The sequence below is a fragment of the Clupea harengus genome, chromosome 22 (genome assembly GCF_900700415.2).
Source record: "Clupea harengus chromosome 22, Ch_v2.0.2, whole genome shotgun sequence".
Lineage (NCBI taxonomy): Eukaryota > Metazoa > Chordata > Actinopteri > Clupeiformes > Clupeidae > Clupea > Clupea harengus.
This window is the reverse complement of record NC_045173.1, coordinates 5,623,224-5,646,846: the sequence shown is the minus strand read 5'-3', so window position 1 is coordinate 5,646,846 and position 23,623 is coordinate 5,623,224. Positions and strand designations below refer to the sequence as shown.

General features: G+C 42.5%; 2 protein-coding genes across 6 annotated transcripts; both read right to left on the bottom strand.

Moving 5' to 3' along the window:
* Positions 1-2,089: 2,089 nt before the first annotated feature.
* On the bottom strand, positions 2,090-11,351 carry LOC105903573 (endophilin-B1-like). Of its 5 annotated transcripts, XM_031559574.2 has the most exons (12): positions 11,045-11,347; positions 10,636-10,777; positions 10,011-10,139; positions 9,579-9,712; positions 9,164-9,256; positions 8,513-8,599; positions 6,270-6,293; positions 5,214-5,303; positions 4,927-5,030; positions 4,717-4,775; positions 4,247-4,593; positions 2,090-2,272 (listed from the first exon to the last, which is right to left on the bottom strand). In XM_031559574.2, exons 1-12 carry the CDS (start codon positions 11,105-11,107, stop codon positions 2,165-2,167), a joined length of 1,380 nt encoding a protein of 459 aa, XP_031415434.1. In that variant the 5' UTR covers positions 11,108-11,347; the 3' UTR covers positions 2,090-2,164. The 5 variants fall into 5 exon arrangements, with proteins under 5 accessions (XP_031415434.1, XP_031415431.1, XP_031415432.1 ...); XM_031559571.2 differs by having other exon boundaries at positions 4,247-4,775; positions 11,045-11,349; XM_031559572.2 differs by lacking the exon at positions 8,513-8,599 and having other exon boundaries at positions 4,247-4,775; positions 11,045-11,351.
* Positions 11,352-17,269: 5,918 nt separating this feature from the next.
* LOC105903580 (crystallin J1A-like) lies at positions 17,270-21,070 on the bottom strand. Its single transcript, XM_031559570.2, has 9 exons — positions 20,937-21,070; positions 20,310-20,486; positions 19,798-19,896; positions 19,514-19,606; positions 19,214-19,370; positions 18,172-18,287; positions 18,001-18,078; positions 17,704-17,843; positions 17,270-17,556 (listed from the first exon to the last, which is right to left on the bottom strand). The coding sequence occupies exons 1-9, from the start codon at positions 21,001-21,003 to the stop codon at positions 17,455-17,457; spliced, it is 1,029 nt and encodes a 342-aa protein (XP_031415430.1). The 5' UTR covers positions 21,004-21,070; the 3' UTR covers positions 17,270-17,454.
* Between the last annotated feature and the right edge of the window lie 2,553 nt (positions 21,071-23,623).

The following is a 23,623-nucleotide window of genomic DNA, read 5'->3' as shown; positions in this document are numbered from 1 at the left end:
GGAGGTGGTCAACACCTACAAGTACTTAGGAGTTCATCTGGAAAGTAAACTGGACTGGTCAGCCAACATAGATGCCATCTACAAAAAGGGTCAGAGCCGGCTCTACTTCCTGAGGAGGCTGAGGTCCTTCAATGTCTGCAACAAACTACTGCGCATGTTTTACCAGTCTGTTGTTGCCAGCGTCCTTTTTTATGCTGTGGTGTGCTGGGGAAGCAGCATAAAGAAGAGGAACGCAGGGCGACTAGACAGGCTGGTGAGAAAGTCAGGAGCTGTTGTTGGCACGGAACTGGACTGCCTAACATCAGTGGCGGAGAGAAGGACCCTGAGTAGGCTGCTGACCATCTTACAAACAAGGCTGACTGCAGTCAGTTTTTATTGCACGAACAACTCACAGCAACACACACGTGTTATATATATGGAGGCGACCAGGACACACTACACACACACACACACGCACACGCAGGCCTGAGGTCGCCGTGAATTCTTGCTCTGCTTTTTTCCCATCCCGGGACGTCCTTCCTCCAGGACCCCCCAGGAGCAGTGGGCAGCTTCTCAGCGCCCGGGGACAATGACCACCACCCACTACATAGTACTTTTAACGGACAGAGGAGCATATTCAGTGGCAGACTCCTGTCACTGTCATGCTCATCGGACAGGCTGAGGAAGTCCTTTGTCCCCAGGGCCATACAGCTTTATAACGCCACGCAGAAGGGGAGGGGGAGGGAGATGGACTTCTCTGCATGGGTCTACCTCAGTCTCCCCTCTTCTCATCTCATTATATCTCATTATATCCCATCCCACTGTCCATCTTTTTACTGGCTATACAAGCCCCTTGCACAGACTTTACTATTTATATCACTTTGCACTATCCTCACACACACAAGCACAAGTACTCTATCTTTGCACTATCCACACAAGCACATGAACACTATCTCTCTGCACTCTTTGCACTACTTTCCTCGTGGACATCAACACTGTCACAATCAATGCACACTGTAATATAGGGCCAGATCTATCCTGTATCTGTATACACCCCACTCCCCGTGAACATGTTCTCCCTATGTGTATTGTTTTTTTTACTGTGATTTATGTATGTATGTTTGTGAGTTAAGTGTATAAGCTACTGGATGACCTACATTTCCCTCTGGATTAATAAGGTATCCATCTATCTATCTAAATCCAACCTCAGCTAGCCCACTATGTGGTTTGTAAAATGTTGGACGTTCTGTAATCGTGCTCAGTTTTGGTATATTTAGCATAATAAAAATTTTAAAAAGCACTACAATATTCAAATGTCACTTTTCAAACATTTAGAGAGAAATTCATGTAAATTCATTCAATATCTTTTCCAATAATGATGTTTTACAGTAATGCAAAATTGTAAAAATAATATGTTAAATATAAATGAATAGGCAAGCAGCTAAATCTACAAATAGACATGAATTTGAACTATACTGCAGTAAATATCACTGTAGCCTAGCCCTTGTCTCTCAATGAACCATGTAATATTACTTTGACCTTTAATATCCTCTTGTGGTTATTGCGCTGGCCAACCTAGCCTGAAACCAAATTGCACACTCCATCTTTAACTGAAAAATAAAGAGGGGACAAGAGATCAAGACGTGGCTGTTTACCACTGCATTTCAGGATGTATGTACAGATGGATTTTGGATGTATTTATATTGTGTTCTTTTCAGTGTCCAATTTGCATTTTCATTTCACCCTGTCTTTGTCTCTTTCTATTTCTGTGTATTTTATTTATGCGTCCTATTTTTTCAGTTTGTAAACCTTGCTGTTAAAAAGTTCTACGTCGTTTTCTGCTCACGTCCAGGTCAAAGCAACCGATTCCAATTTGACTCTTGTGGCACAAGACAGGTAAAGCAGTCAGCAACAGAGTTTTTAAATATTTATTTTAGGCACATCACCACATGGCAGTTGTCTGTTGAAAGATTATATTTTTATTTCTAAAAAAATCTTTTGGCACATTAATACAAAAAAAAAAAAAACACACCAACAATATCTAAATACTGATACTTTTCATTCATAAGATATGGCAGTGCTACGGGTGAGTCCTATTGCTTCTGTTTTCATCAAATGCATACTTTTCCTAACATCACAGGATGGAATGCAAGTTCCAATTCCTTTAGGGGACCAGGACAGTGCTTCAGCTCTGCAGCTGGAGGTAGGTGATTGGTACTTTGCCTTTCTTGTCACCTCGCTCTCCCATTAACCAGTCAGAATCCATGCCGGGCACACTGGTCACAGTTATCACCTAAATGGAGCACACATGCAGAAAACACAGAAACAAAAATGTTCTGTTAGTTTAGAGTTTCTGTAAGTCCTAAATTCAGAAACAGCAGCAGAAGACTCACAAAAGATTATTAACATTAAAGATGAGTGAGTATCTGACTCTAGAATAGATTATGTACTCTTTGCAATACGTTTAATCAGCCTTGGAAGAATGAATTCTAGGTAAAAACAGAACTGAAATTCTACTATATCTTACTATTGCCATCATGCTGCAACATGCATCCAAAACATTTGGTTATACATACAACCACTGTTCCCTAAAGGAGAGGAGCGAGGTTCAACACAGATAGTATGCGATGTCACACCCTCATGTGTCTGGCTAAAGACTCCTCTATCCAAAACGTTGCAAATAACCACTGTTCCCCTTCAGTCCATTCACTCTGGACAACACAGATAATATGGGACCTATAAAATCACACCCCACGCATCTGAGGCTGAACAGAACATTAACACCCTACGAATCCAGTAGAAAGAACGGAGGAAGCCACTGATGGGGCCACCATGCCCAAGCGGTAGAAGCACACAAAGGCACAAACGGCCATCACATCTGGGTACTACGCTTCGTAGCTTTCAAGTCAAACAACACCAACCAACACAGCGTTGAGTGACTGTCTGAACAGGCCACCAGGGGTAATGAGTTTGTCCAGGTAGGTAGCTCTATCCCTGTCTGACATTGTTCATCAGTATGAACCACAGGTGCCGCTGAGCCCCGACGGTGGCAGCTATCCCTCTGCCCAAGGAGAGCACTGCACAGAGCGACATGCGGAATGTAGTCTGAGACCATCTGAATTTCATCGAGCAGGGCAGTCTCTTGGCTCCCCGCTGAAAGCATGCTATCAAAGACATAGCTCGAGCTGCGGTAGCCTGTGCGGACAGCTCCATAGGAGGAAGGTGCAACAGCCGCAACTGTTCAGCTCCATAGTGGCCCAGGAACTGCACGTAACCAGGCCCGGTTAGACAGTGGCTTAATCCAGGGTGACAAAATCTGGAAACAGTGGCAGACACTGTTTCACTGTCCTAGGAGTCTGGGGCAGGAAGAATCCAGCAGACGTGGTGGGGTCTCTGGGCTGTGTGCACGCCACACCCAGCTTCTGAGCTGCACGACGGTAGAGAGCGAAGAAGGAATTATCCATCTCGCTCTGTGCCTCCCAGTAAGTAGTCTTCAGACAGGCCATGCTGGTCTATGCCCAGGTCGAAAATATCCTCCTCGTCACCCACTGAAAGTGTTGCATGCCACTGAGACGGGAGAAACAAAGGTGCTAGCTATAATAAGCACAGCTCCTCCATCTGATCGGCCCAGCTTGCACACACTTCTCCACCCAGCTCCACCTTGCCTTCAGAGTCAGTCTGAGACGGTTCAGCAGATTTGGAGAGGAGAGGGTCATGCTCGATGGCAGCTTGACCAGGGATTTTATTTTTGTTTTTCTGCACACATAGTTTGAGAATGGACCATCAGAGCCGCCAAACACACTTGGATCAGGCTGCGTCAAACCTCTTTAGACGTGGACAATTCCCAGGCAAACTGGGCAGGCGTATAGTTGCGGTTCATGTCGGCAGTGAGCTCATGCTAGACAACCGTTAGCCTGGCTAAACAGTAGCTAGTTGGAGAGACGCTACACTTCGAACCTGATGCAAACAACTTTCAAAAACAGCGCTCCGCCCCTGTTTCAAACAGTTTAACTGCTCCCAGAGAAATTGCTAACTTTAGATCACTAGCTGATTTTGACAGGCGGTGCAAGGTTGAGGTGTACAGAAGATACACTTCATGTACGAGCTTTACTTCATGTATGACAAGTATCTGCAGGGTGTACAATCACTGCTCTGGCTTTAATAGATACAAACCAGAGTGGCCTGACATGCTGAGTGTCATGGAGAATCATCTCTGAACATCACATCTTTACTTAAACTGTAGGAAACGAGGGGAAGTTGAACTTACCTCATCCGCCAGCAGAGAGAGCTCAGAGTTGCATGTAGCACTGTAGTCGTAGAGCACACGGGCCTTGCGTGTGCCATTGGACAAGTGCAGCTCATTGACAGAAGGGGAGGACTGGCCTGCAGTATGAAGCGGTAGGACAGTGGCCCCTGGTTCTGTGGAGGTTGAGGGCCGAGAGATACCATCAGTGGCCCCTGGTGCTGTGGAGCTTGAGGGCCGAGAGATACCATCAGTGGCCCCTGGTGCTGTTGAGGGCCGAGAGATACCATCAGTGGCCCCTGATGCTGTTGAGGGCCGAGAGATACCATCAGTGGCCCCTGGTTCTGTGGAGGTTGAGGGCCGAGAGATACCATCAGTGGCCCCTGATGCTGTGGAGGGACGAGAGATACCATCAGTGGCCCCTGGTGCTGTGGAGGGCCGAGAGATACCATCAGTGGCCCCTGATGCTGTGGAGGTTGAGGGCCGAGAGATACCATCTGATGCACCAGCCAGTGAGAGTTGATTGTTGTTGGCGCAGTACACAGATGAAAAACTAGAAACATGAATGAGAGAAATCTCTGAGCTCTTTCAGGAAAATGTCATGAAAAAAAAATTATAGAAAAAGGATCCATAGCAAAAGGGTTCAGTGTTGACATACACAATTACAAAAATGCAACTTCACTGGCAAATGAATATTCAGTCACCTTCCCAATTGCTTCTCCATGTTGACCATATACTGATGACACTGTGCATAGTAGGTCGTCTGAGTGTCCACTAAGTCAGTCAAACAGCGAAGGTGCTGTGTCTCCTGGAAAGATATGATGAACTAAATTTGCCTCATCGTGGGTTTTACATAAGGAAGCATGTCAGAAAAAGGTCATAGGTTACCAAGAACATCATCTGTACACCAAATGTTTGGAATATAGTTGTGTGGGCCTCCACTCGTACATGGACCGGCAATAATGCGTGTATGCTGACTGGAGTTACATACATGAGTGCTATTGTGACCCTCCAGGAGCAGCCGGGTGATCTCAGCCTGTCGATCAAATTCACTCTGTGATATTCTCAGCTCTGTCTCCGCCTGACCCATGCATGGACACACCAACAGAGAAAGCAAGACTGACTTAAGATCCAACTGGCATACTTTTACAGCCTACTCATGGATTGTAAATTAAAACAGTGCAGCCAACAGAATTGTAGATGGAAAGATTGGAGTAAAATGATCTATAAATATCAGGGATGAACACCAATATGCAAAAAGCCAAACAAGGTGAGAGAAACACACACACACACACCTGGGAGAGAGTAGGTCCATAACACAACTAGACATGGTGATCCTCAAACATTCCAAAGAGCAATTAGTAGTAATATTGCCTGGCTGGAGGTATTGGCTGCCTGTCAGTCAATAGTTCCCATTACTATATGAATTTGCCTATCCCAACACATCTCAAAAGAGCAAATCCCACCAGACCCCTGTGCTGCGAGTTGCTACAATTTAACACACAAACATATCCACAACTAAGAGATTGAAGTGGGAGCACAGCTACCCATAAACCAAAATAAAACACCCAGAGTAGTGACAGAGCAAAACCAAAAGTGGGCTGCGATGCAAGATTATCCATCCTTAAAGGTGCAGTCAGCCATTCTAACCCAATACACTTTTTTGGAGGACCGCATTATTAAAGCCCTAAAATAGGCATGATGCCCAGGTGCTCATTTAAGATGTAGCCCACTGATATGCAACCCACTTCTTACACCTAAAGTGTAATATCATCAGAGTAATATTTCTGCAGTGAATAAGGTGTGACATCTGCAACATGTCTGCACAGATAAAGGTTTCCACAGGCGCTGAAGTGAGAGAGGTAAGAAAGGTGCTGTGACTCTGATGTGCTGCTTTGGCACCCTCACAGTTGCAAAGATCCTCCACAGACACCCTGTCATCACAGGAATTACAGAATAGTCCTAGGACTTCGACTACTGTTTGGATCCAAGGAGTTCAATTGGAATGAAAGCAACAAAGTTTAAAGACAGACACACAATCACTTACCTTTGACACCTCTTCAGTCCACATCTGGTGAGCATTTCAGATGAAGACAGACACACATTTTAAAAGGCAGGCAACATCCACTACCACACTTTAATTACATGCCATTGTGACCTAATTAACCTCAATCTAGCCTCATGCAAGCAAAGCAGTAACAAGTGAGTGAAGCGATATCTTGCCATCCACACCAACAACATTACACAAACACCACAAACTCTTTCCACAATCACAAAGTGGAAGACACTAACAGAATTTGATTCAATGCATAACACATAAGCTATGAAAGACAAACAGGGTGTCTCAGTGCACAGTGCTAACGTTTCCCAAGACTGAGAATATCATGCTAACATCTAACATCGTAAGGGCTACAACACCAGTTTAAATTCACAAGATAGGCAGCCTGACGTGAGGATGAGTTTTCTGTATTTGTTAGTACGCTGTAGCAATGGATGGTAATGGGGGAGGGAGATCATAGCCTATATTTCAGCCAAATAAAGGTTATAGGTAAGTCATCCTACCTAAAGGTGCATTATGAGGCGTGATCAGAAAGTTCTGAGACTGTTCCTGTTTACAGTGCACAGCACAATGCGCATGTAGCAGGTTTGCGTTGCTTGATCAACATTAGCACCTGTGTTAGATTTTGTAACCACTGGAACATGTGCATTTGTGATTTCACAATGAACCTGAAATTGAGTGAACAACACATTTTGTATCCAACTCGGCAACGAAAACCCTTGAAATGCTCATATGGCAATGAGCTGGGCAAGGTGAAAAACTAAAAAACATGAATGAGAGAAATCTTTAAGCTCTTTCAGGAAAATGTCATGAAAAGAAATTATAAAAAAGGATCCATAGTGAAAGGGTTAACCGTCCATTCTTTTTTTTCAACCTTCCTTCAACTCAAGAAGTGTTTGGATTGATTTTTACATTTTAAAGGCCATTGACACTAATCCTTCCCACCCATTTTCAGTCCACGGTCACCTCAAAAAGTATGAACATTGTGATCTCACTTACACAGTGCCCCCACCATATGTCTACTACTCCTAATGGCTTGCAGCAGCATTATGATTTATATATATATATAAAAGCCTATTTGGCATCTCAAATGAAACTTTTTTTACTTGCCAGCCTATCTACCTCCTAAAGGAATTCACCTCCTAGCTGGCCAGCTACCTAAACTTGCACTGAGGAAAAGAGGAGCCACGTGTAAAATGTTAGGACATGTTTTAAGTAGCTAATTTACAATTGGATTAACCGGGATTGAAGTGTAGAGACTAAATATGGATAGGGTGGACAGGTATAGACAGAACTGTATGACACTCAGGCCTCTGGCCCTACTGTGCAGACTCAATTTGCTCCACTACACAAATGCAAAAAATGGTGGTAGCCTTCATTTTGACAAATGCTGGTTTTATTTTTTTACTAGTGCTGTCAGTTTAACGCGTTATTAACGGCGTTAACGCAAACCCATTTTAACGCCGTTAATTATTTTATCGCGATATTAACGCGAGAGATTTAATCTTTTTTTTTTTTTTTTTTTTTTTTAGTAGGCTAACGTTACGGTTTGAGAGTGAATGGTGAGCGCCATACGGCGAAATGGATGATAAAAAGCTTCTGAATGGAAAGTTTACTTTTAAAAGTTGTGTTGTGCAAAAGAAGCAAGCTTCACTGTTGTCTGAAAATGTCAACAGGCAGCTGGCTGAAAGCAAAGAAGTAGTAGGCTTACCTTTTATTGGTAACCTAACTGTTACGGTTCATTGTTTCTGAAATAAGAGGCCTGACTGCTATGTTCCCAGCAAACTTGAAAAAAAAATACAATATTAAGACATGGTTTAACTGCACTATAGGCTGAGTCCTTGTTTACCTGAAATTTTATTTTGTACCGCCCTATTTGGCAATGTTGGTTTTCAATAAAATAAAACATTTGCATAAAGCAAGCCAATTCACTTTTCCATGTTGAAAAGGGCATTAAAATAAAAATAAAATTATGGTATAAATAAATAAATGAAGGGATATTTAGAATAGATAAAAATGTGCGATTAATCGCGATTAATTTTGAGTTAACTATGACATAAATGCGATTAATCGCGATTAAATATTTTAATCGTTTGACAGCACTATTTTTTACCTAACATAAGCTGACCGTACTTTTTGTAGTCCTTGGCTACATGAGGCTAGGCTACAACTAACAATGGAGCCGGCATACAGGTGTTTAGTAAGGAGGAAACATAGCAGAGTAGACAAACCTTCAGCCATCTCACATGCAAGAAGCCAAGCATGTAAGAAAAGTGAGTCACATACTCCTCTCCCAGTGGAGGGGTAGAGTTAAACTCCTTTCAGGAAGGCATCCAGTTGCAAGGAGACAGGAGAGGGAGAGGGAGAAAGTTTGAGGTGCATGAAGATACAAAAGCAGCAAAAGGTTAATGATTAATTTGGCATTCTGACACTGGTGCTCCATACTGCCCCAAAGATCACATAAATCAACATCAAGGTCATAAACCAAAATGTTACATGAATACTGTCAAGATATGTCAACAAATCCCAGGATGGAACATATTAGATCCCAACCAGTAATGGGAAAAGACAAGCAGAATAAATTAAGCAAGATGTGCTGGCTACTAAAATATTTAAACGCTGATGTTTCAGACCATGAAAGTCAGCTTCTATACTATACTGGGTAAAAAATATGCCTGTTGTAACCTTGATGTTAATTTAGGGTAAAATGTTAATTCCAAACAGCACATGTTAAAAAATACTGTGATACTGTACTAAAATATAAATGTCTTGACATTTGGCTTTACAATGGCTGCCAATCATGGAACAGTTTTCAACAGAAAAAATAACCGTTTTACCTTTGTTACATATGATTATGAGGATGCTGTTGATGTGCTACTCACTGCAGACCGGGCATCAGCCTCTTTGGCCTTCTTGAGACGTGTTTTAGCAGCATCCAAATCCAAACGCATATTCTGCAGAATCTTGCGCTCCGCCTATAGTGGGATGTGAAATTGTAGATGAATAAAGGTACGGTCAAACAGTTTTAACAGTTATGATCAATTTAACACAAACTACTATGGAGTTACTATGAATAGTTTGGTGGAGTACTATGGAGACAAGCACGCTAACTAACAGCCAATAGACTTGCCTTGTAAACATAAACAACAGCACAGCTGGCACTGATAAATGGTTATGAAAAATTATTTAAAGAAACATTATGAGGTTGTTATAAAAACTAGCTACCAATTAAAAACATACCTTAAAACCCTATGTGTAAACAATAGTGATATGATAGCATAACTTATATCTGTTTACCACAATAGTTTTATAGTCCCCTTCGATGAAGTTTCTCAGAGGTGCGATGAAGTTGATGGCCGATGACTGGACAAATTCCCTCTCAGCACTCCCTAGCTGCTTCTCAGCCTCACCACACTTGATTAAAGCGTTTCCTATGGTGAGACAGGAATTTCAGCCAATATCATATGAAATGTAATTTCATTCTCAAGTAAAATAACTGGAATAAATCTAAATCAATTCATTGGTATTCAGCACAAAAAGGCCAAGGTGTTTGGGAAATCACTGGGAGAATGTCCTTTGTCTCAGTTACCAGTACTCAACTACTCATTCAGCTCACTTACATTGGTATGATGTTTTTGTCATTTGTGGGGTCTTAGGCCTCTTCTCCCTGTTTCGTTTAATTTACTGTGCAGTGTAATCTAACAACATGTGGTGCGCCAGTGCTCTCACCATATGCTCTCCCAGGGCCTAACTCATGTCCAGCGTCAATCATACATTCTCCAAGCAGCTCGAGGTTGTTTGGCCTTACAGGAGCCATTTTCTCCAGTTTCTCGTACAGGAACTCCTCCATTCTAACATCTGTGTTTTCAAAGGTCAGGTCAATTAATAAAGCGAGCATACAACATGACTCAAAACCTGCGTCTACCATAAGCTTTTGTCAATTATTTTAACATTAACTACTGTCAATTCCAATTCCTTCCTGCATGTGGTTTTGTTGATGTCTGTTAGATCTTGTTCAGTAAAATCTAAATGGAATCATTACCAGACGACAAACCTGTTCCTATGGTGTTGGACAGAGCAAGCTGCACGTGAGTTGAAGAACAGATGGAGAAGCCTACTTAACACTTAGCTGGGCTAACGCCATTTTAAGAGTCACTATAGCTTAAAGGTATGATGCTGCCACCGCTATTTAGTATGTCACAGCATTGACCACAAGGTATTGTATAATTTAACACTGTGAATTCCACATAAGTCTTTCTAATTAAAGTGCACTCTTTATGTGTTACATGTAACTACCACAAATGGGCGTGTCACGAAGGTCGTATGGGTTGGGAAAACCAAAGGGTGGTCTTACTTGGATTAGGTTGTAATAAAACTTCGGTTTGTTTCATTATTTTCTCTGTACATTGCTGGGTCGCCTCTGCCCTGTCAAGAAGGTTCTCCAAATGGGAATCCAGTTCAGTTCTTTCAGCCTGTCCAAGAACCTCCTCTGTGTACTGTACAATCACATGTGAAGTTGTAATAGCTTAATTAACTAACAAAATACATGCTGTAAGACGACCACTGGTCTTACAGTAGCCTACATAATGTTATTACACCGTTAACGCAATATTATATTAGCCAGCTAGCGTATACATTACGCAAACATATCCTCAAAGTAGGCCAAAAGACAGCATTATTGCACGGAATAGACTATACCCTTTTTAAAAACGACATGCAAGGTCAGAGCGTCAGCGCATTAATATTAGAATATATGGCGCTACCTGAACTGCACGGCTAAGTAAAGTACCAGCGTCTGCTGCCAATCTTCTGACATTGAAATCCATGTTTGTCAATGCTTAAGACAGGGAACTCGGTTCTTCGGAACGACTAATCCCTTGATACAAGTAACATGGAGTGACTGAACAAACAATCCATATACGTTGTTGCTATAGCTTAAACGTTAGAAAAGTCCAGTGTTATGTACTGCAACATTCAACAATAACGCCGCCGTCCTGCACCGATCATCTGTGTTTTGATGGTGGACGTCAGGCAGCTGAAGTGATCCCATTGGTTGTCATCCCTTTCCCGACATCGCTAAACCGTATGATGCGTATGGTTCGAGACAACTCGGAAGTCGAATGTTTCCGAGTTCCAACCCGACAACTTGCCCTAGTCTCCGACTCAAAAATCGGAACAAAAAAATATCCCGACTTCGGTTACATTAGACATCACTATTAATATGGTGACTAACAGAAAGCGTGACAAAGATAACAATGGGTTTTTTTCACGAGGAGTCAGTGTGATAAAATTAACAAAAAAACAGGTGTACATAATTATTGATACCCACCAATTAGTAGGAAAATGCACAGATCGATCAACCGTGCCCACGTCAAGCTGATAAAAGAAGCTGTTGGAGAGGTGGTATCAGCAAGGTATATAAGCAACAATAGGATCATAGTGTTTTGCAAGTCTAGCCAGCAAAAACAGAAGGCTTTAAGTTTGAGTAAGCTAGGGAAGGAGGATGTGGAATGTGTGGAGGTGGGAGTAAGAGATGGAACAAAAGGAGTCATTACTGGTGTCCCTATGAATATTTCTGAAGAGGTAATGAAAACCTGTATGGAGGGAGGGACACTAGTGAAGGCAACACGATTTCACACTACCAAGGAGGGTAAAAAGGTTCCAAGCACAACGATCTTGCTGCAGTTCAGTGAACTGCAGCTTCCTAAACGTGTGATGATTGGATATGTTTGCTACCCAGTCAGGCCATATGTGCCGGCACCGCTCAGGTGCTTTAAATGCCAAAGGCTGGGGCATGTCGCAGCAGTCTGCAGAGGGGCAAGGAGATGTTGTAGATGCGGAGGAGATCACGACTATGGACAATGTGGGGAGGGAGTGCAGCCCAGATGTTGCAATTGTGGTGGGGCACATAGCGCAGCATTTCAGGGTTGTGTTAAACAGCAGGAGGAACAGGAGGTACAAAAATATAGGGCAGTTAACCAGGTGTCATATGCAGAGGCTGTCAAACAGGTTAAAGCAAAAGAGCCTGCAACCAATCAGAGGGTAAATCAGAAAGAGGCATCAATGCAGGGTGAAGTACAAGGCAGGGGCGACTCCCCAGTACGAGTGGATACAATGCAGGTGGCTAAGACAGATTTTCTAGCTTTTATAATTAAGGTTATTAACTGCTCTGCCCAAGCAACTACACGTACAGATCGCATCAGGATAATAATGCAAGCTGCAAAGACACATTTGGACATGGCTAGTGTGCCTGTGGAAGAGGTGATGAAAAAGCTATCAGAGGGAAATGTTGAATCATCACAGCCTGAAGGATGACAGGAACCCCATTAACCATATTACAGTGGAATGCTAGAAGCCTAGTGGCGAATGGGCAGGAATTTAAGAAATTTGTATATGATCTACCTGTTTTACCTGACGTTTTATGTATACAAGAGACATGGTCAGTCCCTCACTTACAGTTTGTAGTCCCGGGTTACACGTCAGTACGGAAAGATAGGAGGGAAGGGCATGGGGGTGGATGTTGCACCTTTGTGAAAGAGGGTCTGCCATACAGGGAATTAATAGTGGGTGATGATAGTGAGTGTGTGGCGGTGGAAATGTGGTGGACAAGAGGGGATAGTGTCATAATAGTTAATTTTTACAATCCCTGTAATGACCTAACAGTGGAGTATCTGGAAAGAGTGGTGCAGAGAGAGGGTAAAAGGGTGGTGTGGTGTGGGGATTTCAACGCACATAACTCTCTGTGGGGTTGTGATGTCACAAATAGGAATGGTGAAGTTTTAGAGGAGTTCATGGACAATGAGACACTTGTATGCCTAAATGATGGGCGAGGCACCAGAGTGAATGTTAGAACTGGAGCACTATCAGCTCTGGATCTCACATGTGTATCCAGTACATTAGCCGGGTTAAGTGAGTGGGATATACTGGAGCATTCCACTATAGGAAGTGATCACTTCCCTTTAATTTGCAAAATAGCTGTAGAAGTAAACAGAGAGGTGAATTAGTGTCCGGGGAAGTGGCATTGGAAAGAGGCAGACTGGGAATTGTTTAATGAAGTTTGTGAAACCAGGGTGGGCCAGGTACAGATCACAGGAGAGGTCAATGACATGGCAAGAAGCCTATCTGATGTGTTTTTGACTGCAACTGCAGCTGCAGTACCCAGATCCCAAGGGAGAGGTAGGAGGAAGATAGTACCATGGTGGACCAAGGAGTGTACTGAAGCAATCCAAACACGCAATAAAGCATTTAGGGTGTTGCGAATTACGCTCACCCCTGAGAAAGTGGTGGAATATCAGAAAGCAAGGGCCAAGGCTAGGAAAGTTATTAAAGATGCAAAAAGGAAATGTTGGAGGGAATACTGCAGTCAACTTGGAACATATGTCCAGATAGAACAGGTGTGGGGTATGGTTAAAAAGATGATGGGGGTATTTAGAGGGAGATCTATTCCTGTTTTGGTTGAGGGAAATAGTGTGGCAAGCTCAGCAAAAGATAAGGCAGAGCTATTGAAGACTGCATTTGCCAAAGCTCATAGCACAGATAACCTGGAAGAACCGTTGGTGGAGCGGAGACAAGCAACCCTGAGAGAGTGGGGAAATGTATGTGAAAGGCAAACAGATTGCAACAGCATTATGGATAGGGATATCACATTATTTGAGCTTAAATGTGCCCTCATCAATACCTCCAATACTGCGCCAGGTCAAGATGAAGTGTGCTACATAATGTTGAAGCATGTATCTGATGAGGTGCTTAAAAAGGTGGTGGAAGTATTTAATAGAATATGGTCAGAAGGAAAGGTGCCAGATGTGTGGAAGCATTCACTTGTCATCCCAATAGCCAAGCCAGGGAAAGACCCTTCAAAGGCAGCTAGCTACAGGCCTATTGCTCTTACTTCTAACATGTGCAAACTGATGGAGAGAATACTGGTTAACAGGTTAACATACTTTATGGAAAGCAAGGGTCTATTTGCAGAATACCAAAGTGGGTTTAGGAAGGGGAGGTCTACGCTGGATGCTATGATTAGGCTTGAGACTGACATTAGAAAAGCCTTAGCAATGAAAGAGGTTCTAGTGGCTGTCTTTTTTGACATCGAGAAGGCCTATGACATGTTGTGGAAGGAGGGCCTCATGATACAGCTTAAAAAGCTTGGGGTGGGAGGGAGGCTATTTAACTGGATACTGAGCTTCCTATTTGGGCGTACAATCCAGGTGAGGGTGGGGGCAGACGTGTCTACAGTGACTGAGGTGCAGAATGGCACGCCCCAGGGCAGTGTTATCAGCCCTGTGTTGTTCAACATCATGGTAAATGAGGTGTTTAGGAGGGTAAGCCCAGACATAGAGGTCTCACTATATGCAGATGATGGGGCATTGTGGAGGAGGGGAAGGGACATTAATTTTATAGTCAGTAAGATCCAACAAGCAATTGAGGCAGTTGTAGGATGGGCTGGTGACTGGGGATTCAGATTCTCAGTGGCAAAAACTTACTGTGAATTCTTCACAAAAAGGACAGTTGCTGATAATGTTAAACTGTACATGTATGGGGAACCACTTGAACGAGTTGAGGTTGCCAGGTATCTAGGGCTTTGGTTTGACAGAAGGCTCACATGGAAAGCACATATTGACAAATTGGAGACAAAGTGCAAGAGAGTATTAAATGTTATGCGATGTCTGACAGGGATGGAATGGGGGGCAAGCCGATCCTCCTTAATGACACTATATTATGCCCTCCTGCGTTCAGCAATAGATTATGGTAGCTTTGTCTATGGATCTGCGTCTGATTCTCGACTCATGAAGCTGGAGAGAATACAGTCACGAGCGCTGAGGCTTTGTTGTGGAGCACTTCAATCCTCCCCAATAGTGAGTTTACATGTTGAGCTGGGGGAAATGCCTTTAGCAATCAGAAGGAAAAAGCTGTCCCTAGCATACTGGTCAAACCTGGAAGGCCACAATCAAGGGAATCCTGCAAAAAGAGTGATAGAGCCATGCTGGGAGTACGAGGCCAAAAAAGGCAAGGGGTTTGGGTGGAGGGTGAGGGAATGGGTACAGGAAGCGGGGTTGAAAGAGGGAATGGTTAGTCCGACAGTAGCCATGTCACCAGTGCCACCATGGTTGTTCCCCATGCCTATAGTGGACATGAGCATATTGAAGTATGCCCAGGAAGAACAGGAGAAGCAGTACGTGGCTGGGTACGCACTACACCACATTGGGTGTACATATGCTAGACCTGTCCAGATATATACTGATGGATCAAAGGACCCAGAATCTGGGAAAACTGCAGCTGCCATGGTTGTGAAGGGGATGGGTGTCTGTGCCTCCTGGAGGCTGACAGATGAGGTGTCTGTGTACACCACGGAGCTAATTGCCATCATTAAAGCACTAGAGTGGGTTGAGGAGACTGGGCAAGAGGAGGGGCTTATTTGCTCTGACTCTGCAGCAGTGTTGGGCAGTATACAGTCATTTAGATCCTGTAGAATGGATTTACTGAATGAAGTGTACCTATGCCTATATAGGCTGGAGCAGAGAGGGGCCTCTGTGACTTTCCTGTGGATCCCAGCCCATGTGGGGATATGGGGCAATGAGAAGGCGGATGGCCTAGCCAAGAAGGCGCTAGAAAATCCAGAGCCACAGGTCAACACTAAGCTTGGGAGGGGGAGGTAAAAGTTTTTATAAGGAGGGCTCTGACAAAGCAGTGGCAGATCCAGTGGAATACAAGTCCTAAAGGCAGGCATATGTATGCAATACACAGAGAGGTTGGGAGAGAAGCCAGAGTTAGAGGTTGCAGGAAGGATGAAATAGTGGTCGCCAGGCTGAGGATTGGCCATACCCGGCTGAATAGCACCCAATACAGGGTAGGTGGGACAGACACAGGAAATTGCATGTGGTGTCCAGGCCAAGAGGAAACTGTGGAGCATGTATTGCTCGTCTGTCCCACCTACCAGGGTCACAGGGAGCATTGGAGGGAACAACTGCAGGGAGCTGGATGCTCGGGATTCGGTCTGGCTGAGGTTCTGGGGGAGGGAATAAGGCCAGGGGAACTGGTCCAGTTCCTCAAAATAGCAGGGCTATACAAGAGAATATGAATATCCCTTTTGGTATTATTATTGTTATTTCTTTCTTTGTTTTGTGTTACTGAGATGCCCAAAACTGCAATGTTTACAGTGATCTGTAGGTGGCAGCATGCACCACTACGTGTAACCTGCCATTAAAGTGAAAGAAGAAGAAGAAGAACCGTGCCCACGTTTGGCTCGAACGTAGAGTTCAGAGTTATCTCGAATGCGTGGTATTTTGAAAGAACTTCAAAAAAAGTAGCTATATTCGGAAATGTGAATGATTTCATGAGCTACCTGATAAGGTGAAGTCACCAAAGAATCTGCTGAGGAACGGATCTGGCACTAAATTGGCGCAGGACCGTCAGTATTTTCCAAATGCACTCCATTCAGCCTATACCTAGCCTACTGAGGATGTCCAGTAACAACTTGTATGCTAAATAGCCTGCGATTTATTGACTTTACACAGGTGTGTAGCCCTACCTATTCACATCTATAAAATATTTTAAAGAATGCATTCATGTTTCAGAGGCAGTCCCTCCAGCATTTTTTGGCCTTGTGTTTTCACACTCACGCAAATACTAGGATTTCTCACAATTGCGGGTTGCAGTTTCCTCTTACTACCGCAATGTTTCTGCAGAAAACCACTGCAATCGTGGCATTGGATTTTATTTCATTAAAAAACATCGCCATTTTTAGATATCCCGCAGAAAATTGAGTCGCTATTGGCGACAACAAACCCTCACAAGATCCTAGAGGGACAGAAGAGGTAGCTATAGCTAACTAACAAATGTTTTGGCGATGTTGAAAAACCTGTTCTTACATAGTGTGGACAGCTTGCAGCTAATCAGGAACCCAGCTGTTGTTGTTTTCCCAGCCAGGCGAAGAGTCATGTGTCATATTTTTTGATTATTCTTAACCATTACAGAAAACAGTAATGAAGTAGTGAATTAAATCCCAAACTTTAATGACAGCTAATTGGGCATGTCCCAACTTCACAGCACACAGAGCATCAAGTTCCAGCCTTTCAAATGTTTGAGCTAGAACTTTCATTAAGTGTATTGTAAAATCTCAACATTCCCTTACAATAGCATATGTCATTCAAATCCACACATAGAAAATGTGGCACAATTAGGCATGGTGGTGTTCAGCAATCTTCTTTGCATGTTCAAGCAAGGAATTATACCGCCGTGTTTTGGTCTTCCATGCATTTGGGATCCCTTGAAGTCCGATCTAAAGAAAGAGCAATGCATATTTCATGTGAATCAAACCTTTACATATAAGGTTACATTTTTATAATAATACATACAACATCAGTAGCATGGTACTACAAATGAATGTCTGTTGACACATCACGTTGGATTTCTCTCCAGGACATACCTGAGCCCCAATGCAAGCCCCAATGAAGGAGGTCCTGCTGCAGGTGCACCCCCCGCAGCTCATGGTGTCTAGCACAGCCTGTTCAAAACTTGTGGCTGTCAGAACTCCATGTAGAGCTGCTTGGAATGCACCAGGCAAACCTAAAAAGTTTAAACACCAGGTGTTTAATTAAGACATTAAGTAACAGTAGTGGACTATGAAATTGTTTACAGCTTACTCATCAAAAGGAGGTGACAATGATTTTACTGTATGTGATGAAAAATGAGGTTACCTTTTGGACATAAACATTATCCATACCTCAGGCATTTGTAACAACAGTGGGAATCAACTCCTTTGGGGTCTTGGAAAGATGTTCTTTCACTTGACAGAGGTGTCCTATTAATCCAACAAACCATTCAAAAACACATCAACTCTCTCACACACAACTACATTAATACAAAGTATGTTAAAGAAGAAGAGTGGACATACCGACTACAGCTTTATCCAGTTCTTGGGAGTTCTTTCGATTGGGGTCATTGAGCTGTGTCATCACAACATCAAAGGCAGCGGGATCTGCACCTTTCAAGATGAAATGCTCCAGGAACCTGAAATATGATCGAGATATTTTGTCTTTCTTCTCTTTTGGCAACAAAACAGAGAACTGGCATTAGCAAACATCTCGACTCTGGCTCAAGACTAAGTCCAAAATCTTCGTAATAGACTCAGATCTCTCTTTTACCAACCATATCAAAGCAATCACTGGAACAGTCTTCTATCATCTTAATAATATAGCCAGAATCAAGGTTTAAGTGTCCCCAAAAGACAGTGGTCTTCTCAAAAAGACCATTAAGCAGCTACAGCTCATTCATAATGCTGCTGCTAGAGTCTTATCCAGGACCAACAGAACAGAGCACATCACTCCAATTCTAAAATATTTTCATTGGCTTCCATTTAGTTACAGAATAAATTTAAAGTGCTGCTGCTAGTCTATACATCACTGAATGGTTTGGGCCCTCTGATATGTTCCAAATCAAATATGGTAAAGCAGAATTTTGCTGTTATGCTGCATGCAACTGGAACAAACTGGAACAAGATGCCCCAAATGTAGAAATTTGGCGGACTTTGTAGAGGAGGACCCGCTCCCTATGTAAATATGAAGGGATTATTCTAAGCTAACAATAACACAACGATGCATAGTTACAGGTGATTATACACTCCCGAAAATTATGAATACTATATTCCATTTCTGCTAATAGATACTCCACATTGCACCTTTAATTATATTACTTATTCTTTAAATATGTAATATGTACTTTCTTTGAATTACTTGTATGTCTTTTTGTTTCATTTGTATGTTCCCTTTGCTTTTATCTATGTAAAGCACACTGAATTGCCATTGTGTATGAAGCGTGCCATATAAATAAACTTGCCGTGCCCTTACTCAGTGGTCTTTCATTTCTGGTACATGCATTATTACACAGATCAGTGGCATTCACTCTAAGCAACATCTCTTTCTGGACCACACACAGACCTGGCAGCTGCAAGTGTCTCCGTCACGCACAGATCATTGTTCTGTGTGACACGGACTGCATCTTCTACTCGTTCCAACATCTCAGGTTTTCCAGCATATGCAGCCACGATGGGAGCTAGCTTTGCAATTCCATCAATCTGGTTGTCATCATCACAGCCTAAAAGAAAGGTTGGAATGAAATGCTATACATTTCCTTTCTCCGTATGCACATCAACTAATACTGATCCATTACTGAGTGCTGCAGGAAGAATAGTTTAATAATTGCAGATAAGGAAACAACACAATATATTATTAAATCACCTGTGTTTGCCTTTCCAGTGTCCACATTTTTTATGAAGCTTTTAATACTTGCATGTCTCCAAGGTCCTTCAATAGGCAGCTGCGGTCTTGGACCTTCAAAAGGTCAGTAACACAAAGAACTTTAGCTAGTACTGCAGAGCAATAGGTTATCCAGATTGTATCTACACACCATCATATAATTCATTATACAATATAGCCTTCACTCTTTACAAAGACAAGAGTTTCTAAATCACTACAATGAATTGTGGGAGAGACATGAAACAGACTTCAATGAAATGATTTACCTGCTTTATCTCTGTATGGATTATTAACAGGGGTATCATACTCCGATCCTGGCCCAAAGAACTTGTATGTCCGCTGCTTCAGGTCATCAGTGTTCAAACCTTGGAGAGTGGTCAGAAAGTTTATTATTTAAACAATATGCAAACATATTTCCACTGTTTATTCCACTGTTGAAAAATACATCACTCTACCTCATTTAAAGTTTTTTGCTATCCACTGGCTTAAAAAGCCACATGTAACCATTATAATTACCAAAACATTTTGATCTCCAACTCCCAGCAGTCTTAACAGAGAAAAACAATCTCACAATCTGTGAGAATGACGCAGCAGTTCCTCAAAAGGGGAAGTGTTTCGCTTCACTGGCATGTATCCCTACCGCGAGGCAGCAGTTAGTTTAGGGGTGCTGACACTTTCAGTGGTTTAAGAAAATTACCATGGTCTAGTTCTGGAACTGTAGTTAAAAAACAAACAAACAAAACCCACAACCGGTCCCCAAAATGAATAAAAACATTACCTTTGCATTCTGACAGGGATTCAAGGAGGACATAGGCTTGATCTCCATAGCAACTTTGATTGCCAGTTTCCCTTCTGTAGAAGGGATTTGCGGACTCTGGACGGAATTCTGGGTGACTGACTTGTGACAAAAGGTCACTGAGCTTCTGCTGGTCATACACCCAATGAAGGGGTTGTGCTGGCAAAGAAATAAGAGCATCAAGATATGAAAACACTTCATTATAGATTAGATGGTGGCATCATGTGTTAGGCTAATGGCTTACGTTGTGTTTATTAGACAAGCCATTTATAATTTTATATTTTGGGCATAACCCCACATTCGACTACAAAACATAATAAATCATAAATCAAAATATCACCACTACTTGAGTACTCATTTTATGAGATACATTTTTACTCTTACTCGAGTAATTATTTTAATGGGTACTTTTACTTTTACTAGAGCACAGCTTTCGCTTTCTCTACCCACCTCTGTGTAAATGCAACTGTATTTGACAAATTACCTTATAAATACGTTAAATTCAAAGGTGTTTCTTTCGTCTCTGCTATCCCCTACTTACTGCACCTTATTAACCAGTTGTGAAGCCTAACGTTACAGAAATTCAGTGAGGGCTGCACACACACCTACCTGCTGCATCTGCGACAGCGGACCCTATTATTGCCCCAATAACTCTGTCGGTCAGAGACGAGGACATCTGCAGGATAAAGCCAGAGACAAGACAGTTAACTTGCTATGACTGTAGTCTCCTGGTAGAGCAGTGAATTAACCCGAGTAAAAAATCCATAATAACCTAGGCCTACTGCAAGCGTAGCCTACTCGCAGTTAAACAATCGGAGAAAAGTAAATACAGTGTTTGCCGCTCCCAGGTAGTATTATCAAGCCTAGAGATCCTAAAAAATGTGTTTGTTTGCACAGGACTGGTTTGCACTAACTATGTTGGGAACACAGATATATCCTGTTGATATACTGTTTCAGTGCTAAAACGCAAATAATTAGGACAAGACAATACTGGTTCCTGGGCGGTATCGGAACGGCTTCTAAATTAAATAACGTACACTTTGTCTTACCTTATAGCCCTATCCACACAAATCTGTGTCTACGATGAAGTTTGAAAGACTACTGCTTCGAGTAGCTGTTGGATCAGATTTAGTTATTTCCGCGAGTTATGAAATGTCTTTTTACCTTATTGGATAACAAAATCACGTGACATAAAATACGATCACATGCAAGGAGAGGGGTGTGTGGGGTAAGTTATTTTTAGTTTTGTATTGCATTAAGAACTCATATTGGTGGTCTTTATAATATAACTAACAATGTATTGCAAAAAGAACAAAGACATTACTGGATATTTTTAATGTCTTAAAAGTATTAGACCACTTAGCCTAACTGTTTTTTTTAGGTTATAGTTATGTTTACATTGTGTCCTCCGTTTTCTTAAGAGCCTATAGGCTATATGATGAATCACTGGCCATATATTGTTGCACTCTTTCAACAATAAAAGAGATAAAAAAGCGTTTTGCTTTTAGGTAGGCTGGGCGTTTTTGCAGCGCATTGCTGCCTCTCATCGTCAGTTGATGGAACTACTTATTCAGTAAATACACACGTTGACTATCAGTATGAAAGGGATAACCCGCGTAGTTCAACCCGGCTTCACAACCCACCTCTCGACCAAGTCGAACGAGGGTCGGTGTGGATTTATTTAGGTATGAATAGGCACAACCTGGGTTGGTCGCTAGGTTCTATCTGAATTGGTCGCTAGGTCTTATATGAATTGCCACGACCTGGGTATAACCCATATTGATTTGCTTGGTCTGAAATGACAGCAGCATCTCCCCATTTGAACTAACAGAGCTGGAATAGGACGTGTAGTACGAAATGCCCCACAATACAACGTAATTCTTGAAGATAGAAAGATTCTCCAGATTGTATGGAGTTCCAGCAGTGGACGCAAACCCGGACACGATATGGACTTCTCCAGTTGCAGAGACTTGTCAAGCAGGGATGCCACTAGACTTTTATGCTTGGCATTCTTGCCTCAGAATATCTGTTCACCATTCATATTACAAGTTACAAGCAATGCATATACAACTGGTTAAACGACCAGCTACAGTACTTGAGTAAGCTGGTGTCAGATGACCAGGTATATTGAAATACAGTTGTATGCAAAAGTTTGGGCACCCTTCTGAGGTTGCATGTTAATTTGCTCTGTCTTTATAAGAAAACATCATAGCAATATCTTATTCATTTTCTAGAGAAAGCTGGATAATGGGATGTTTTTCAGACAAAAAATCTTAATGTAGCAGTATCGAGTTGTATGAAATAAAGTGCAAAATGTCGAATGTGCAAAAATGTGGGAACCCTTTTTAGTGTGTTGATTTGAATACATGTACTCACTTAATGCTGCTTGATTGAAACACAACATTCTTTTGATTAGCTGATTGAACCTTAAACTGCAAATAAAGTTACAACCAATCATGAAAAAGCGAATTTAACATAGCTAACTGCTAGTAGAAACTGTGGTAGAAAAATATCAGAAAGGCAAAGATGAAGAATGGTTAGACTAGTCACAGCAAACCACAGAGCACCTCTACAGAGCTCCATGAACATCTTGCTGCTGATGGTGTCGTTTAACATCGTTCCACAGTCCAGCACACTTTGCACAAGGACAGCTCAATGGAAGGGTAATGCATAAAAAGCCTTTTCTGCATACTTAGCACAAGCAGAGTCGCTTGAGGTATGCAAAGGCTCATCGCGACAAGCCAGAATCATTTTGGAATAAAGTGCTGTAGACAGATGAAAAGGAGGAATGGTCCAAAATACCTGCAGCCAGAATTCAGGGACTTATCAGTAGCTATAAGAAGCGTCTACAGGCTGTTATTTCAGCAAAGTGAGGCTCTACCAAATATTGATGTAATTATGCCACTGGGGTGCCGACATTCTTGTACGTACAGTATCTGTTATTGTTTTGATGCACGCTGCATTTTTTTCTGTCGATTCAATAAATTCCCGCATGGGGCGCTGTTGGCTCTGGGGGGCAGGTCCTCCCCAGAGTGCACAGTGCTCAGGTGGGCTATCTCCCGGGCCTTTCTGTGTGGAGTTTGCATGTTCTCCCCGTGTTCACAAGGGGTTTCCTCCACTAAGGACCCCAACAGAAAAAACATGCCAAAATAACAGAACACATGTCCATCCCTGACCAAAGATGGACAGTTCACTTCACTTGGTCCCGGGCGCTACAAGCTGCCCACTGCTCCTGGAGGGTCCTTGAGGAAGGACGGTCCAGGATGGGAAAAAGCAGAAAATAAATTCACTGCGAC